We start from the raw sequence: 19,466 nt of genomic DNA on the forward strand, positions 1-19,466 counted from the left end.
AGTTAATTCTGTTATGAATTCTTTACATATGTTATTTTTGCACAGACAATGAATTGTGAATTTTTTTTAAAGAAAATGTACTTTTTTTGTTTATAAAGGAAATGACTTGTATTCAGTGACTCAAACTTGTATTCCTACATTGAACTGTCTATTGCCTTTTCTTGTCTCATTTAATTATCTTTGTCTCATCATGTGAAATAGGATGTCCCAAGTCATTTTATATTTGTTGTCAAATTGTGGGTCGTTTGACAACCTGACTATTAGGCCTACATATGAAATAGCACACATACGTATGAAATTACATGAGCGTTATTGAGACATTGCATCTACTGCTTCCAGGTCATGTTGACAGTAGCTGTGATGACTTTAAGCATTTTGAGTGATAGATGTGGTTTACGTGGTATGAGTGGACCATTCAAACGTCCAATTGAGTGAAGCATGGACGCCTTTATGTTTGTACGGAGAATTTTTTTTTTTTTTTTTTCCTTTTGGGGAGGGGGTGGGGGTGACTCGCACGTAATCGAATTTCCTATGCACGGGGCTTTTCCGGTAGTTTTGCTGAATATTGGGATAAATTTTATTATTTTGTTAATGACCTACATAGCGACTGACCTGCCCTTATCCTTTCTAATTATTATAGCTAACCTAGCTCCTGATAGTAGCCTAATCCACTCAAAAGATTGTTTGGACGCTGAGACTGCGGCTAACCCAGCAGCAGATTTTACATCCTCTTTTTCATCCTTTAATGAGCACTTCAGCTGCTAATGATCAAACATGAAACATATTCTAACATTGCCTTACAATCTGTTCTAATCTCTATGATGCTTTAACTATATCAGGTTTATGTGGAAGCCTATACCTGTCCCTGTACACGATGCCACCCTTTGATCCTTGTTTTGTTGCCCAGTCAAATGGAAATTATATTGCAATCTTCTCTTCAAGTCCCCCATCCAAGCTAAACAAGTATAAAAGGTATGAAAGCCATGGGGTATCTGGGTTCCCTATTAAGTGCAACTCCAGCATGGATGGTGACAAGCTTGTTTCGGCTCCTCAGATGGTTCCACATACTTGTACAGCTATAGATCATCAGTTATTATCAAGAAAATCAAGGCGTATGAGCAGGCCATGCATTGACGTTGCTTTCCATCCAATAATGCCTAATGTAATTGCTTCATGTGGTTGGAATGGAGAAGTTTCTGTATTTGAGTGAGAGGAGAGCTTACTTTCCACTTCATTCATGGGCAGTGTTGACTGCTGGAAAGCTGTGCCAAACAAACAAAATGGTAAGGAAAACTTTCGAAAGCAGGTGTTGTACATTTATGCTTCTGAGAGTGAAAAGGAATGGGTGAAAAAGCCTTGCGTAAACTGAATATGCTCTTACTGAACATTTTACTTATTCCGAAAAACCATTTACGCCCCCTCATTGCGAAGTTATATGGGAGCCCTTCTCATTTTTTTTTCCAAACTTAATCCAAGAAGAAAAAGTAAGGGTGTTTGTATAGGAGATTGGAAGGAGAGCAAATCGCTCTATTGGCCTTTTCATTTTCTCTAGTTTTTACAATGAATGCACAGATGATAGCAGAGAGAAAGGGACCATCGGCAATTAATATATACAGGGTGTTGCAGACAACGCTTGGAGACCTCATGGCTCATGCATTATATTAGCTGATCAAATCACATGTTGATCTTTTTTTCATTGGTGGAGGTTCGAAGTTCAAATTTCAACCTCCTGATAACTCAGAGATGCCATAAGGCGAAATCAATCTAATAGTTTAAACTTTAAGTAATACAAATAGAGTCTTTAATCGGAATAAGTTCAAAAACCATCGTTAAAAATAAATTTAGCAGTGAATAAAAATTCATCTATGCACTGGTATTTAATTAGGCCTCATTTAGTTCAAAATATTCTATTTTATAGGAAACATATTTTCTGAAAAGTATATTTTCAGAGAACTTACTTCTTAACAAGTATGATATGAATATGCTTAATATATAAATTTAATTTTTAGAAATTAAATTTACTCTTAAGTTATAAAATATAATAATATCCATAATATAATTTAATATAATAAATTAAAAAATAAATTAATAAATTGCATTGCATTTAATTAAGGAAATATAACTTATCAACTCCTTCCTAAGTACATTACATTATTTACATAGGGGAAGTCGCATAACCTATTTAAAAAGTGTTATTTTTCAATATGCTTACTCCTAACTAATAAAAACTTACTTTCTTTGAGCAAACCCACTACTATATATCCCATTTGTGTAATTAGATAAATGAAAGGCGTCAATTAAATGGTTGATGAGTGTAATTTACTAGAAACAGGGTTGTGAATGTTCATTAATTTGATAATTGCTTTCTGAAAGGGCATGGAAATTGAGGATAATGACACACTCACTATCATTACATCAAGTTGCACTTGAAAGAGATCGGAGCAATGCTGTCACTGTGGAAGATGATCTTTGTCTACTCCTATGAAGCTCAAAACCAATGAGATAATAGTGTCAGTGCTACTCTTGGAGCATGTACAATATAGAAGCATTTTTTTTTTCTTCTCATGGAGATTTCCACAAGCCTAATCCTAAACTTAATTTTGGAGATAATAGTGTCAGTGCTACTCTTGGAGCATGTACAATATAGAAGCATTTTTTTTTTCTTCTCATGGAGATTTCCACAAGCCTAGTCCTAAACTTAATTTGGCTCTTTTAATTTCCACTAAATAATGAGAGTGGTATTATCAGTGAATATATATGGTTTGGTTTATCTTCTGAATATAGTGAAAATTGAATAAAATTTTAACCTCAATAAGAAAGTTGCAAAGGTAAATTATTATTATTATTATTATATGGGGGAAAAAGAAACTAGGTGTTGAAGGTGCTAAATGTTGCTGCTGGTTATAAGGTGTAATTCAGTCTAGATGCCCCTAACCCATACCTACCATTATAAAACAATTATCTATAATTTGATTGAATAGGTGGTGGTGTGGGGGCATACTCAAAGCTGTGTTTGTGTTCATCCACCTCTCTTAATTTTATGAGAAAGAGAAGGAACGGAGAGAAGAAAAGGAAGGGGGGCCAAAAATATACTTAAACAAGACATGATTATGCACTTCCCTTTCCATTCTTCATGGGGGTCAATCGTAGAGGGGACAAGACACTCCACCTCCCTTTTTAGATGCATTTGCTCATCGGACCAACCATCTCCAAGCCCCTATCTTCCAACACCCACCTCACAAACTATAACATTTATAGGTCAAGAAAACAAATATGGAAAGAGGAAAACATAAAATTTTCGAAAAAAAGTGATCGATATATATATATCATCTCCATATTCAGTAGCACTATCTAGACATCCAGCATTCTTCAAAACATGAATGGTCCACAGCACCTCCTCGGAACTCTATGTATTGGCAAATATGCTAATAATCCCTAATGGGTTTAATCCCATTTGAAGTGAGGAACACATTTTTGAAACCTATATTTGTGCCCATGTATGATGTATCCAGATATTATATACATATTATATGTACATAGATTTCAAATTCCATATGAATATGTTCCCGCCTTACTAGGTCTGAATTAAGCACCCCCACAGTCTCCTTAGCTTCTCTTTTTCTCCCTATCCTCCAAAATCCAACAGATTATCTCTCTTTTTTGTTCAAAAACAAAATGAGAAGAAAAGGGTAAAAATGTACCAAGAAATGAAGCTCACTGTGCAGTTCAAGTACCATAATCAAACACAAGGAAAAGTAAAGGTTAGGTTCAAGAATATCTGCATATGGCTGCAATCATAATCTTAAAGAGAGATAGTGTGTTATCATATGTAAACTTTTCTTTCTTTCTTCGTGTAATCGTGGTCAAGCGGGTGTTCGCGGTTGCGGGACCCACTGGCCAGCCTAACCGGCGACAAGAAACGATGGGCTGAATGGTTAAGACCTAAGCAAAATATATTCATCACTAGCTAGGATTGGACGTGAACTCGATATGGTCTATAATGCTTTGATGGATATTAATTTTGTTTCCCACTTTTCTTTTTTGGATTAAGGAACAGAAAACTACAATAGAAGAGGAATCTAAGATTATAATAAAGGATATTGGAGAATTTTTCTATTGGAATCATCATTTAAATACAATAATTAAAAAAAAAATCTTTTTCAAAAAGATGTCAAATGTGCTGTAACACAATGTAAAGTACGTAATCATGAATAATCTTTTATTGTTCTTTAATATGTAATAGTGAATCAGAGACACCACTTCATTTTGCTTCACGCATTTTTAAAAGAAATAATTAAAAAATATTAATTAAATTAAGCTTTATTAGCATAACGTACAATAATATTATTTGTTTTAATTAAGAGAAAGAAAGAAAATGATGGTAAATATGATTTGTTAATTTGCAGTTGCTAGTCTTTTATGATCCATAGTGTGTTAGGGTTTTCAACTTTAGATTAATGTCTATCCTCTCCTACATGCTAGACCATAATCAAAATGTTTGTGCATCAACACAAAGTGTAACATGTGACCACCAAATGTGCACTCTTGATCAAATCGTAGCCCTAAAAAGTGAGCCGACAAGCTCATTTTATTGGCATCACCATGTGATTTGTGGCCATTACCAAGTCATCCATTTGGTTGGTTCTTTTTTTTTTAGCATCAAAATAAAACTTAACAATGGCAATTATGATCATGATTTTTATATTTTATTTGGGTGTTAAAGCTTCTTTTATATACCCATTTAGGAAATATTCCTTAATTGTTAGGCAATGTAGCCATTCAACAAGTTGCTGGCACTTTATATATAAGAAAATGTATTATATTTTTATCTTGTTTCACAATCCTAGACAAATTTGCATGATTACAATCTAAGCTTCAATTTAACAACAATTTTCTAATGGTAATCATGTCTTAGAAAAGCTACAAATAAATATGAAACGTTTTCATTTTCAACTGTGACCAGTTCATGCCATCATCTAGACCCTCAGTCCAGCTAGAATCCAGTCACTTTAATTTAGATTCTAAATATATATTTCCATCGCAGTACTCTTTTCTTAATTAATTATTTTAAAGCAAGACTTCATTTCAGCTTTCCACTGCCTTTTGCTTTCTTCAAATACTATTTTCAATAGTAATCTTTGTTACACCATGCATGGACATATAGTCAACTAAGTTCCAATCTATACAGTATGCATTTTACCTTTAATTATCTCACGTCAATTAAATATTACTTTTTTTATAGGCAAAATAATTTTATTAAAGAGAAGGAAATAATTTGACTTGCAAATGCATATAAATCAATAAGTTTCTATATTATAATGCAGAAAATCAAGAATGTAAAATCTAATCACAGACATTTCTTTAAATAAATAAAATCCTGGTGGCTAACATGTTAGATAGATATAGAACACTTTGTTGCTAGTTGGTAGCAAGTGGAGGATAGGGCAAAAAATTAATAATTAGATATCATCCCGATCGAATTGTGAAATGAGAGTTTATACTATGACACAATAATTAGAGATATGTTATATACATAGACTCCTCAATAATTCTAGATTCTTCTACAGGCTGGGAATGACTTAATAAAAAGCACATCAAGAGTGTCCCCTAAATTTTGGGACCCCTGACCGACCATAGTGGATGAACAGTAATTGAATAACTTGCACTGTACACACATTTTTATCAGAAACAAAGAGCAAAAGCCCATGAAGATTAACAACCAGAAGCACTTATATACTCAAAAGGATAAAATTAATGACCATCCATGAAAGTGAAAGGGCAAACAAGCACGTTCAAAAGGCCAAAGTTAATGGAAACATTTCCCTTTTTTTCTTGTTTTCCTTTTAATTGTTGCTAAGGATAGTCATCCATCGATAAGGACTTGACTTGCCCCCATGATTAGCATCCATGTTCTAATAAAGAAGTTCATATTTGTTTGCCCTAGTGTTCAATCTTAAGGGTGCACAAAAACCCTTGGCCTAGTAGATTTTCCATCAATTGATGTTATGTAATTGCTATGCTTTCATTTATAGAACTGCAATACTAAATTTTAATTTAGTGATACTGAAATTATTTATAGAACTATAAAATTTCAAGTTTAAACTCAATTATTTAAAATTATTTACATTAAAAAAGAAATTAAAATCAATATGCAATTTATATTTATGATATTTTATAATTTATACTTATAACTATAAAACTATTTGATCCACCGACTATTTCTACTTGTATTCCAACCAAATTGCAGGGAAAAAAAAAGCAAGTGGAAAAAAGGAAGTAATATATTTGAGATTTGCAATAATGGTATAGTAGATAGAGATATGAAGTGGAGAAACATATAGCATTGATTTCTTTGGAATCCATAAACACAAAGAGTCATTTTCCTTTATGTAGTTTTAATTTTTAGTCCATTTAAGCAATGTTAAAGGACATTCCTGGATCATGGTTCGAAGCAAGCACCTGCAGCTCTTTATGTACGCATACATTTCACGTCTTTTCAATTTCATTTCAATTTTTATCTTTGCCTTCTACACTTATAATCATCATCATTATCTTCTTCTTGGCGTCGGCAAAATCCACTCAATTTTCAGTGTCGGTAACCAAGGTAGTTGGTTTCTATTGTAATTCTAATTCACAATTAAATATTATTTCTAGTTATTTCCGGACATATTTATGTAAAAGGATTAATTAGATAATTAAAGTTAATTCCCAATCTTATCATTGTAATTAATAATATTATTCTCTCTAGAATCACAATGAAATATTTTTAAGGGTTTTAATACCATATATTATAACTTAATTACAGTTGCTAGCATATTTACCTCTTTTAATTCAAATATATTCATAGAACTATAGATTTTTTTTTAAATTTTCATTTTCACATGAATATAATGCAAAATTTTTTCATAAAGTATGAATATGATAATAAATGATGTGAGATATTCTATCAATATTTTATTTTAATAGATTCGGGAAAAGAAAAAAATGTTAGAGAATGAAATAAAAAAATAATAATATTGAGATAATTAAGTCAATCAGAACCAACTTGATGAATTTTCTTTCATTTTAAAATATAACAAGTGAATAAATTTTGAATTCAAATCTCTATATCTATTTATTCTAATATTATAGCTACACTTCCATGTAAAAGATATGGTGAGGATCATGGTTTTTTTTTGTTGAAAGTAATTTTTATCAATTTTTATATATTAAAATTAAAATTTTTAAAAAATTTTAAAATTGTATTATTCATATTAAGTTAATATATTAAAAATAAATAATTTTAAAATACTTCTAGAGTAAACTCTTATTAATAGAGAACGAGTGCTTTCATTTTTAATAATTGCATGGATCCACGAAATTGTGTTTTGGGACATAAGATCATTGCCCTGGATTATCTAAGAATAAGCCACATTTTTCTTGCTTTCAATATGCTTCTTTGCTTACAATTAATTACTTTTTCACCTGAAGAAGATAAAAAGATTGCAGCACAATAATGAAGCAAGCAACCAAGGTGGTGGTAGACTAGGGTTTCTAAACTCATAGAGGGTCTATGGATCCATCATGACACTAAATGGAAGCTGAGCTTCACCTTCACTAAATACGGCCAGTGATTAAAATTAAAATCAAAACTACCATATACTACCACACCACCACAAACCCCACTACCACACCACCCCCCCAACCACACAACACCACCACACGTCCGCGCCCCACCACCACCCCACAAAACCAAAACCCCCCTCCACCCCCTCCCCGCTTCCCCTTCACCTTTTCAAGTGTTAAAAACAAGAAGCCATCCAGCCTAAAAACGAATAAATAAAGTTTGATTGTCCACCAATTTTATTTGCTTGTTACTTACATTTGATTAATTTAGGTCTTATTTGGATGGTTAACTTAATTTAGGAATTTCAATTTTTAGAAAGTCTTAAAATTTGATTTGTTTAGTTGGCTATAATTTTCTATTTCTTAGATAGTTAAAGCTCTCAATTTCTTTACTTTCTATAAGTAATAGTAAATTTATTTTATGAGAAGTTCACTTTCCAAAAACTAAGCCAAACAAAATCTTATACAATATTTTATTATAAGAAAGTAATAGTGTGATTTAACATTGCATATCTTTCACATACAAAATAAAAAGCTCACAACAAATATTTAGTTTATAATTAATTTTGAATTTTTAATTAAAATGAAAATAAAAACATCCACCAACTAAATTTATATATAATGGACAAATTTTAATTTAATATAAAAAGTGTAAAATAAATGGAAAAAAAAAAAGATTAGGGCAAGATCCTGGCTTAACGATCCCGCGATGAATAATGTATGGATTTGATAAAAATGTCTCCCAAATACAAGTGTGAGTAACATTATCTCTGGCAACATGATTTTAGGGACCACATTATTGGTCTCTTAAGTCTAGTAATTGCGTGTGTTTTGTATCATATGGGGATTGAGGCCTTCTTCATTCCCAGACATACCATTCTCCTACTATGATTCATCAAATGTGAACACACGTGCCTGCTTTTCTCTAATCATCTTTATTACCTTCATAATTCATTTTTGTTATTCATTCAAAATGAAATCCTTAAAATTTCTTATGCTACAAAATCAAATTTTCATTACTCAACATATATTTCTTATCCAAAAATACACATTCCTATATGATTCATAATCAATTAATCCTATAGGCAAATAGTAATTTTTTATTAAAATTTTATGAGAATTTAATTTAATTTAATTGATTTATTTATTTTTATTAATTCTTATGTTTAGAATGAAAGATTTTTTTAAAAAACTTTAAAAATTCATTTTAAAAGAAACATAAATCATATTTGATAACATGAAAATTAACTATTTTATTGTAAATAATTTATTCCAAATGAAATATTAGAGTAGAAAGATAAGATAGTTAATAGAAAATAAGACAAGTAGGAAAATTTTTATTTAGTACAATCACTGTATATATAATAGTTTAATATTAATCATTGATTATTGTGAAATTTATATAAAATTTACTACAATCAATCAACGATTATAATAAAATTGTTGTAGATATATTGTTTAATTTTTTTAGGCAGGGACTTTTTCTTTTTTTTTTTTTTTAAATCACGTTCACATTATTTAATTGTATTCATACTGTTTAATTTTCTTATGTATCTCATTTCTTTTTTTTCTTTTTTTTACATTCAATCTTTAGTTACCAATTTTCCTCGAGAAGTTAAAAACAGAAAATAATAAACAAAAATATTTTGTGATGGGAAAGTCAACGGTCAAAGATTTGCATTACTGTGTGTGTCTCCCATATACACACACATACACCCCTCACCACTCTTACATTACATTCTCCAAAAGAGCTCTCCTCACTAAGCACTACGCACCCCAAACGGGCTCGGCCCTACCTGCCTTGGTGCACCCACTATGCATCTCTGCTTCTGCTCCACTATATATTTTTTTAATAAATATTAGTTTTAATCCTTCTTTTTCGGTGAATACAGTCTGACCTGGGGCATCCTTATCAAAGTGATTTATTGAAAAAATAAGCCAAACAAACATACTTTTCATGAAAAAGTCAAAAAAAGCAGATAATGCCACCTTTATTTCTCCACTCTATAAATACCCACTTCAATGCTTTTTTTCTCCACACAATCAAAAGCATCAGTCTCCATAGCAACTCTTTCTGTCTCTTTTGCACAAAATACACTGCATTAATTTGATCAAGGTATTTCTTTGACAGTGTAAGAGCCATGCCTGAGGCACCAAAAAACAGTTTGAAACCCACAGATTATAATTTTGGTGAGCAGAGCAAGAAAACCCTTCAGTTTATTGAAGATGCTACTTCAAACCCTGATGAGGTCCAAAAGAAAGTCCTTGAAGAAATACTCTCTCGCAATGCTCATGTTGAGTACTTGCAAAGGCATGGCCTTAATGGCCACACTGATTGTGAGACTTTCAAGAAACTCTTGCCTGTCATCACCTATGAGGATATCCAGCCTGATATTAACCGTATTGCCAATGGAGACACCTCTCCTATTCTTTGTTCTAAGCCCATTTCTGAGTTCTTGACAAGGTGTGTATGTTTGTGTGTGTGTACAAGTGTTCTAATTTGAACCACTGATTTATTTTTAAGTGGTTTTCTACTAAGTTTAGCCTAATGGGTGCCATTTTTAGTGTTCACTATTAACCTTTTTCTAAGTGGGTGTGGCTCTTTTTTTCGCTAATGTGTTCTTTTTGTGGCTTTAATTTGTTAACTTGTTTTTATATGGCTTTTTGAACATTTTGGCTTAAGTGGATTTGTTCTAAATTTGCAGCTCTGGGACCTCAGGAGGGGAAAGAAAGTTGATGCCAACAATTGAAGAGGAGCTAGGGAGGAGGTCACTACTTTATAGCCTGTTGATGCCTGTTTTGAACCAGTTCATTCCTGGCCTAGAAAAAGGCAAAGGAATGTACTTTTTGTTCATAAAATCAGAGGCTAAGACACCTGGTGGCCTTTTGGCTAGACCAGTTCTCACTAGCTTCTACAAGAGCTCCCACTTTAAGAATAGGCTATTTGACCCTTACACTAACTACACTAGCCCAGATGAATCCATTCTTTGCCCTGATTCTTATCAATCTATGTATTCCCAAATGCTTTGTGGCCTTTGCCAACGCAACGAAGTCCTCCGTGTAGGTGCTGTTTTTGCATCCGGATTCATTCGGGCAATCCGTTTCCTGGAAAAGCATTGGCAACTTCTTTGTAATGATATTAGAACAGGCATAATTAACCCTCAAATTACTGATCCTTCTGTTCGAGAAGCCGTCATGAAAATCCTTAAACCAGATCTAAAGCTTGCTGACTTTATTGAAGCTGAATGCAATCTAGAATCATGGCAAGGGATTATAACAAGGCTTTGGCCTAACACCAAGTATGTGGATGTTATTGTGACTGGGACCATGTCACAATATATTCCTACTCTAGATTACTACAGCAATGGCCTTCCTTTAGTTTGCACCATGTATGCCTCCTCTGAATGCTATTTTGGTGTCAATCTTAACCCTCTTTGCAAGCCAAGTGAAGTTTCTTATACCCTCATTCCTACCATGGCCTATTTTGAGTTTTTGCCTGTCCATAGAAACAATGGGGTCGCCAATTTCATTTCCATGCCCAAATCACTCAATGAGAAGGAGCAACAAGAGTTGGTTGATCTTGTTGATGTCAAGCTTGGCCAAGAATATGAGCTTGTTGTCACCACTTATGCAGGTGATTAATTTAGTTCAAAATTGTTGTTTACCTTTCTTCAAAAATTATTATTTTTTAATGTCACACACATGGTTACTTACACAAATGTGTCATTAATTTGGCGTTTGCAGGACTTTATCGCTACAGAGTTGGTGATGTGCTAAGGGTGGCTGGATTCAAGAACAAGGCACCACAATTTAACTTCATATGCAGGAAAAATGTGGTCTTGAGCATTGATTCAGACAAAACTGATGAGGTTGAACTACAAAATGCAGTGAAGAATGCTGTGAACCATTTGGTCCCATTTGATGCAACTCTAGCTGAGTACACTAGTTATGCAGATACCACTACTATTCCAGGCCACTATGTGCTATTCTGGGAGCTTAGCCTTAATGGGTCAACCCCAATTCCTCCTTCAATTTTTGAGGATTGTTGCTTGACTGTTGAAGAGTCACTTAACAGTGTCTATCGCCAAGGGCGTGGGTCTGACAAGTCAATTGGGCCGCTTGAGATCAAGATTGTTGAGCCAGGTACTTTTGATAAGTTAATGGACTATGCCATCAGCTTAGGGGCATCAATAAACCAGTACAAGACCCCTAGATGTGTGAAATATGCACCTCTTGTGGAGCTTTTGAACTCAAGGATCATGTCAAATTATTTTAGTCCAAAGTGTCCTAAGTGGATTCCTGGTCACAAACAATGGGGTAACAAGAATTGCAACTGATGGAAACACTTCATGCATGGAGATTCACAAAAAACTATTTTTGTGGACATCTCTAAGGTTAAGGAACCCTTTTTAGGTTAACCCATGTTTTAATGTTTTTCTTCTTTTTTTTTTCCCATCATTTTGTACTTTTTTGAATTTTTTTAGCCTTTATTTAATATGTTTAGATACTCTTGAATTAGCCATGTACAAAAACAGTTCCTGCTTCAAGGAAAGCTCCTCCTTGTTCTTTCTTTTCTCTTATTCTAATTTTAATTAATTTTTGACAGATTTTTTATTTTTATCTCTTTATTGGTTGCACATATCATTAGGGCTGAGCACAATACGGTTCAAACCGAAAAACCGAACCGAACCGATTCAATTCGGTTCAATCGGTTCGGTTTTAAAAGTTAATCGGTTCGGTTCGGTTTTAATTTATAAAAATTTCGGTTATTTCGGTTCGGTTCGGTTTTGAAAATAAAAAAATCGGTTAAACCGAACCGAACCGAATAGTGATTTATATAGTCAAATCGAACTAAATCGAACCGAATCGATTTTTGAATTAATTTATTTTTATGAAAAATTTATGAATTATATTTAATTTTATATATATTAATTGTTTAATTTCATTGATTAATGGTTATTAGGTTCAAACCAAAGTTAAAATTAGACCAAATAACTTAAAAATCAAGTCTAAATTAAAAAATTAATAAAAAATCAAACCGATCGGTTTAAACCGAACCGAACCGAATTAAAACGGTTCGGTTCGATTCGATTTTTCACTAACTTCGGTTCGGTTCGGTTTCTGAAATTGGCTGTTCGGTTTTGATAATTTAATTCGGTTCGGTTCGGTTCGGTTCGGTTTAAACCGATTGCTCACCCCTACATATCATCACATTTTATAGGAAATTGATTCCAGCCAGGATTCCTGCCCACCTAAGTCTCATGGGGCTATCCACCTATGAATTAAAATCGCAACAAGAAAGCCAACCACTTTGGACTCCCATATTTTTCTATTACTTTTATGATAAAGCACACCAACTTTTGACTATTTTAGCCTAAGAACAAACAAGCCCCAATTTTTCCAAATGACTGCACAAAGAGGTACATGTTCTCTTGGATGACTTATTAATTTCCTAAATGCAAGTGGTTAATTATAATACAGAATATTCATGGGATATCATTTAGTGAGATAATTAATAATTTTAACAGCGAACTTTACTGGCTGAAAAGAACATTGCGCTTTTTGTCAATACAGTAACTAAATTAAGATGCGTCAAATTGAAATCATGATTAACCAAATGAATATTGGTTGTGTGAAAGTGGTCTGAGACTTTATTAAAATTGAGGATCAAATCCTTGCAGCAAACAAACCAGCTGCATATATCACATTAAGCAATTCAGACCTCCAAGTATTAGTCATATTTAAAGATTTTGGAGTCAATTAATGTTCTCCCAAAAGGGATAAGTACTTTTTCAATGCTTATTTTTAAAATTAGAAGACATTTCTATGATAAATGAAAATGAAATTTATAAGCTTTTGTTTTCTAAAATTGAATTAATTAGTTTTGTTGTGAATGGTAATTTTACATATTCTCGCTTTAATTAAATTAGAGACACACTTAGTAATATATTCCAAACCCACCTATGATAGTGGATGATATGACTGACGATAATAATTTTGCACTATCTCAATTTCTGAAAAGCTAATATTGAATGCGATGCGAAACGTGACAAAATTGCATTTGCAATTGCAGGTAATTCTATTATAGAATGAGTGATTGTCATTACATTGTTAGAGGTATTAGCTATATGTCCTTGAATAAATGCAAATGTGTCATTTCAACATTATAGGACCCCCACCCCCACATCCCCAAAAAAGAAGTATAGTACTACAACTCACCAAAATCAAGCATTATTAATTTATTACCAGAAACACAAACTTGAAATGAATTTGTAAGTTCAATAGATGACCAAAATCCTTGTCCAAGCAATGAAAATCGGCTGGAATTCATTTAGAGCGAAAAGGATAAAAAAAAAAAAAAAAAAAACAAGTACTGAAGAGTGTAGCTAGAGAGAGGGCAGGGAGTTTTGTTTTGGAGTGGCAGGACAGATAAGTTAGAATCAGAGGCTGCTCCCCTTTCTCTGTAAACAATGCCTCCTAAAACAAATATTATCAGTTTTTGTTTTTAGAGAGAGCATGTTTTTCAAGGGACAATAATAGCAGACAAAGAACCAGAAAAAAGAGAGAGACAATTCCCAAATGTTTTTCAGATAAAAGAAAATCAAAAGCATGCAGCACTTATTAAAGACAAGGTGCTTCTTTTCTTTCTTTCTTTGTTTTCATTTTTCTGTTTGCGCTTACCGGTAGGTGTGGGGTGTGGTCACTGCTTACCTAGCCCTTTGCTTGCTGCAAGTGCTGTGTCGTTTTCTTTTTTTTTTTTGTTTTCCATATGGGTCTTCTTTCTTCATCATTTTCTTGTTGATTAAAATTGCCATTTTTATGCTTTCAGCACTCAATACAATTATCAATGGGGAATTTCTCTATTATTTAAGATAACTAAAACACCCTTTTATGTAATAATTTTAAACGCAATAAGTCAGTATATGAATACATGATTTTTAAGTTCGTTTAAAAAAAAAAATTAATTTTTAAGTGAACCAACTCAAAATATCTCTAGTAAAGTAAAAAATTAATTATTAAAACTTAAATGAGCAAATATTAACATATTGTACTTATCTTGTAGTGTAAAAAAGTCAACATTTCAAATCAATTGTTTTAAAAAGATTGAATGTGTTAAACATCTTATCCTTCTCTTTCATGTTGGTGGAATTAAAACTTTATCTTCTTAATTCCATAGCTTTCATATACAACTCCATCAATCCACTTCTTACTACACTAAAATCACATATGGAATTTAAAAACATATCAAGTGTACATGATTTCATTTTCATGAATATATCTAACATCAATGCTAAGAGAGTGAAAGAACTACAAAACGACTTGATTAATCTACTCATCAACCCACTAAATAGCAATGGTGTCGAATTATTTGACATGATTAAACTAGCCCTAGAAATGGATTGGACAAAAATGGGATCTTCATGGGTTCCTTACAGGTTTCAAATTTATCTTGCAAAGATGAACCAATTGGCAAAGAAATCAAGGTTCAATTATTGAATCCATTAATCATCTTGTCATCTAGCTCTTCTTTTTTTTTTTTTTTTTTCTCTTTATTGATAGCAAACAAAAGCATTAAATATCTGCCTCATAAAAACATAATGTACTTCAATGCCTATACATATATACATATATATATATATACCCAATCAAGTGTTGAAGTTGCTTTCATTTGTCTCCAGATCACCAATTTAATTATGATTGATGTGAATTGCATATATATATATACATATATCTACCCGATATTTGTAATGGTACTTAAAGGTATTTAATTTAACATAATATGATTGAAGTGATCATTTTGTTTTTTAATTGCATTTAGTATCTAAAGTGGCGTGATCACTCAGTTCAAGCAATTCTTAATCTTTCAGGAAAATTAGAGCCCAATCCCTTTATAAAGAATATTACTGCCCAATTTCTTTTCTTATACATTGGACTTATCTATGTGTCCATCTATAGCTTTCCATCCATTATTTAATTTATATATTCATTTTTATATTACTAGATAATTAAACTCATTATAAGATATATATCTCTTTAAAAAAAAACTATATTAAAATTGCAAATCGATTACATAACTGAGAGCTGATAAAGCATCGAATCTCAATTAAAATTTAAAATTAATTAATAAAAAAAAACCATATAGATTGCAAGGAATTAATTCTGGGATGATTTTTTTTTTTTTTTGAAAGTGCTAATGAGAGGCACATTTTGCTTGGAATCAAAAAAAGGGCATTGGATTATCATTATCGAAAGCATTTTTCTTCCCCTTTATGTGATTCCGAATGCATCAGGCAGTACATTTTAGAGTCCCATTAGATTAACAAGGAGCACGCATGCATTCATTCATTTCAATTCTAATATTCATGTCTTTGATTATTATTTTTAATTTATTATTTTTCATTTTACAGTACAATACTATCACTCAATTAATAAAAAGTAATTATTTTTAGAAAAAAAAAAGTAATATTAGTTTTATATTCTCCATTCGTCATTGCTAGAGTTTGAGAATAATGCGAATTATTAAATTGTAAGTTGCAATACCCTTTTTTATAATTAAGTTTACTTAAAATTTAAATATCATTAAAATTTAAATAAAAGTTAAAAATATATCTATTATCAAATTAAAATTCATAAAAAAAAAATGGAAACAATCGGTGAGGATGAGTCGCAGGAAAGGACGAGAAATTCAAGTCCTTCACTCCTTTTGTGTAAGTGGGACCCGCAGTCCATGCGGGAGCCGGTCCGAGCCGGCGTAGAATCCGGCGGTGATATTTTCCTGACGGGGGGACCATCGCCATAACTCGCCACGTATCACCTTATCAGCGTTGACCAGAAGAGTCGCCTAGTGAAAATTCCCTGTCATTGTGGACCCTACTTGTTGGACCAATCAGAGCACAGGAATCCACGTGGGGATGCCCACGCCAAGTTTGTTACTTGTGAAGGAAAGGTTCAGGTGGTTTTGGTAACAAATCAAGTTTGGTGGTCTACCTACATCGGCCATCTACACGTGGCAAAAAACCGTACCCTTATGAGAATTGTTTCGAGCATGGGAAAACGAAGCCACGAATGATGATGATGAGTGTGGTTTTGATCATCAGCTAATTCTCATTTGTCTTAATCCGTATTAATCTATTTCCGTGATTATTGTTAATGCCAATTATTAATTTATTAGACTCCATAAATTTTCTTTTTTTCAAGGAAGCTCAATAATTAGAAATTTAGAATAATAAGTTGTCCAAAACACAATTAAAAATAAATTTCTCTCTTTCTCATTATGACTATGATTAATCTTATTATAAATAAATAAATAAAGAGGCACAAACTCAAGAATTTTGTACTCACTTAAAAAAAAATGTTCTTGAATTAACAAGGTTGATGTCAATGGTTTTGAATCAAATTAAATATTTTTCAGCAACAATTTTTTTTTTTTTATCGTTTCTATTGTGATAATAGTGATCTAATCACCTGGGAAAGTGGATAGGGGGAGAAAAATGGAGGAATGATTGAGGGTGATTGAAAAGGGGATAGAGAAAGTAAAAGCCATGCTTTTGGAGACCACTAAACAAACAATGACTTTGAAAGGAGCCAATTACAGTTTTTAGTGATGCAAAAGATGACTGATGGATAATGAAACTTAATTAATAACAACAATGAACTGAAGATGGGGTTGATAGGATTTCCAAATTCATGATAAAATATCATTTTTATTTTTCTTTTATCAATTGCTGACTCACACATCAATTATAGGTAATAATGTTTCTCCCTCAATTTCTTGATGTATTGGCTAAGATATCAAGCTATGTCAAGTGATTTACTAATTAAAACTTATGTTGTCTATGAGGTGATGAAATATAATATTAATACTAGTAATTTAGGCCTAACTTAATTTAATTTAAAAACAAAAAGTAAAATCCTCATTTTAATATCAAATTTAAACTCGCTTTCCTAATTTTTTTTATAAAAAAAATAAAAATACAATATATACACACGTACGCACGTGTAAAGAGTCAGAAAAGTGGGGGCAGGAGCCAGGAGGATTGATGAAGCAGTACAATCCTCCTCAAAAAAAATTTCAATGATTAGGTAAAGCTGGGTCCAAATTGAGCAACTAAACCCGCAAAAACAGCGGCCGTTGGCCCAAAGCCACGTGAATTGTCACGTTCGGTGGCCGGAGAGCGACGTCCCAACTAGAGTGGTGGAGATGTACCTCCGAACATCTCACATCATTGGTCACTAACACGTAATGTTGACTCTGACTAGCCCCTACAATCCTACCCACACGTGAGGGAGATCTCCCCTTGTTTTCTTGTCGGGCCCTTCCTAAAGGCCCATTAAGGGCCCAATTTACGTCATCCACAGAGCTGAAGAATGAAGACGATTGTGTATGATTTTGTGATGATAATAATAATAATAATAATCTCTTGCACTAATGTCAACCTTATTAGCATATAGTTGTTTAATCGTAAGCTTCAAGCTGTATAACGTCTCTATTTCGATAGAGACAACTTTGAATTTGTTCACATTTCATAATATTATAAAATTTTCTTTAATTTTGGGTTTCTTATTTTATACCAATATTTTGTTTTCCCACAACATGAGTCAGGTTGTATTTGTATTATGAATACAAGTAAAAGGAATTGATATCATTTTCCTGTTCAGGGTATTGAGAAATTTTTGTCTCCCTAACATCTGGCAATTCTTGAATTAATTAGAATTGTATCATTTTGGCCTGTTGAAAACAGACATAATGGATAAAGATATGCAGCCACCTGAAGCACTGTTTCGTTTGACTAATTGGGTATTGAGAAAAATGTCATAAAACATTAATCTTGAACCTTACATCAATTATTTGCTTGCTTAATACATTCTTTAATAACTGCGAGAAACATGCTTATGCATTTTTAATAGAAAAATTTGTCTTAACTTAGCGTGTCGGTCTTGCACTCAAGCAAGACTTCTGGTAGTGACAAATGAGAGAGAGACTTTCTATTTTTCCTACATATTTTATAATGGTTTTAGGAGTAGTGTCATATTCAAGAGGGAATCTATGACGATGCTATAAAGAAATTGAGGATTGAAAATGAAACAAGTAATTAAAAATGCAATAAAATATTAATTTGAGTTTGAAGTTAAGGCATTGTTTACTGTTTTCTGTTGCAGCAAAGAAGTTCAAAACTTCAGATAAATTAACGAAAAAGGAAAGGATTAACCCGTTATGTAATCAACTGAATAGAATAAATTTTCTCAAGAATTAATAGTATAAATTATTTAAAATCAGATGTTGGGGAACATTCATATGTATCATTGAAAATATCAACAATTTTTAATTTTATGTTTATCTAAATTAGTCTTCTCTTATGCAAACAGTTAGGTCTTAATTAACGCTAAAAAATAAAAAAGAAATGAACAGGTCTTGAAGCCAAGCTGAGAGGGAAAACGTTGAAGAACACGAACAAGAAGAATAGAGTGTAGAGCCAAAGAAATGCAGGCAACAAGAGACGCCATTGAAGATAAAAAAGAAGAAACCAAAACCATTCCTAACCATATATTTTTTTTTCATGATTATGCGTCTGCATTATACACTGGTCACATGGCTACAATAGCTTAGGTGATAATAACTTGAGAGAAATGAGGTCTTTGATTTCATCACTGATGAACACCTGAAAAAAACATCATCATTATTATTATTATTATTATTATTATTATTATTTAGGAAGCAAGCAAATACCCTTTGTTTTTCATTGTCACTGCCTTTTGTTTTAGGACAGAAACAGGATTGTTAATTGTTATTAGCTACAAATTTGATGAACACTACATTGCTGATATATTACACTCCTGAAATTTCCATGTCCAACAATCTC

The 19,466-nt window shown here is 32.3% G+C and overlaps 1 protein-coding gene across 1 annotated transcript; it reads left to right on the forward strand.

Annotated features, from left to right (window-relative positions):
• Nucleotides 1–9,628: 9,628 nt before the first annotated feature.
• LOC110643125 (indole-3-acetic acid-amido synthetase GH3.6) lies at nt 9,629–12,210 on the forward strand. The gene is made up of 3 exons (XM_021795375.2): nt 9,629–10,069; nt 10,311–11,239; nt 11,350–12,210. Exons 1-3 carry the CDS (start codon nt 9,747–9,749, stop codon nt 11,940–11,942), a joined length of 1,845 nt encoding a protein of 614 aa, XP_021651067.2. The 5' UTR covers nt 9,629–9,746; the 3' UTR covers nt 11,943–12,210.
• Nucleotides 12,211–19,466: the final 7,256 nt, after the last annotated feature.

Source organism: Hevea brasiliensis, chromosome 15 (genome assembly GCF_030052815.1).
Source record: "Hevea brasiliensis isolate MT/VB/25A 57/8 chromosome 15, ASM3005281v1, whole genome shotgun sequence".
NCBI lineage: Eukaryota > Viridiplantae > Streptophyta > Magnoliopsida > Malpighiales > Euphorbiaceae > Hevea > Hevea brasiliensis.

Excerpts from the sequence above, each read along its gene's own strand:
- LOC110643125 (XM_021795375.2), top strand. The coding sequence starts at position 9,747 with ATGCCTGAGGCACCAAAAAACAGTTTGAAACCCACAGATTATAATTTT. Across the intron at positions 10,070-10,310 it reads ATTTCTGAGTTCTTGACAAG|CTCTGGGACCTCAGGAGGGG; the intron begins GTGTGTATGTTT and ends CTAAATTTGCAG. Across the intron at positions 11,240-11,349 it reads TGTTGTCACCACTTATGCAG|GACTTTATCGCTACAGAGTT; the intron begins GTGATTAATTTA and ends TGGCGTTTGCAG.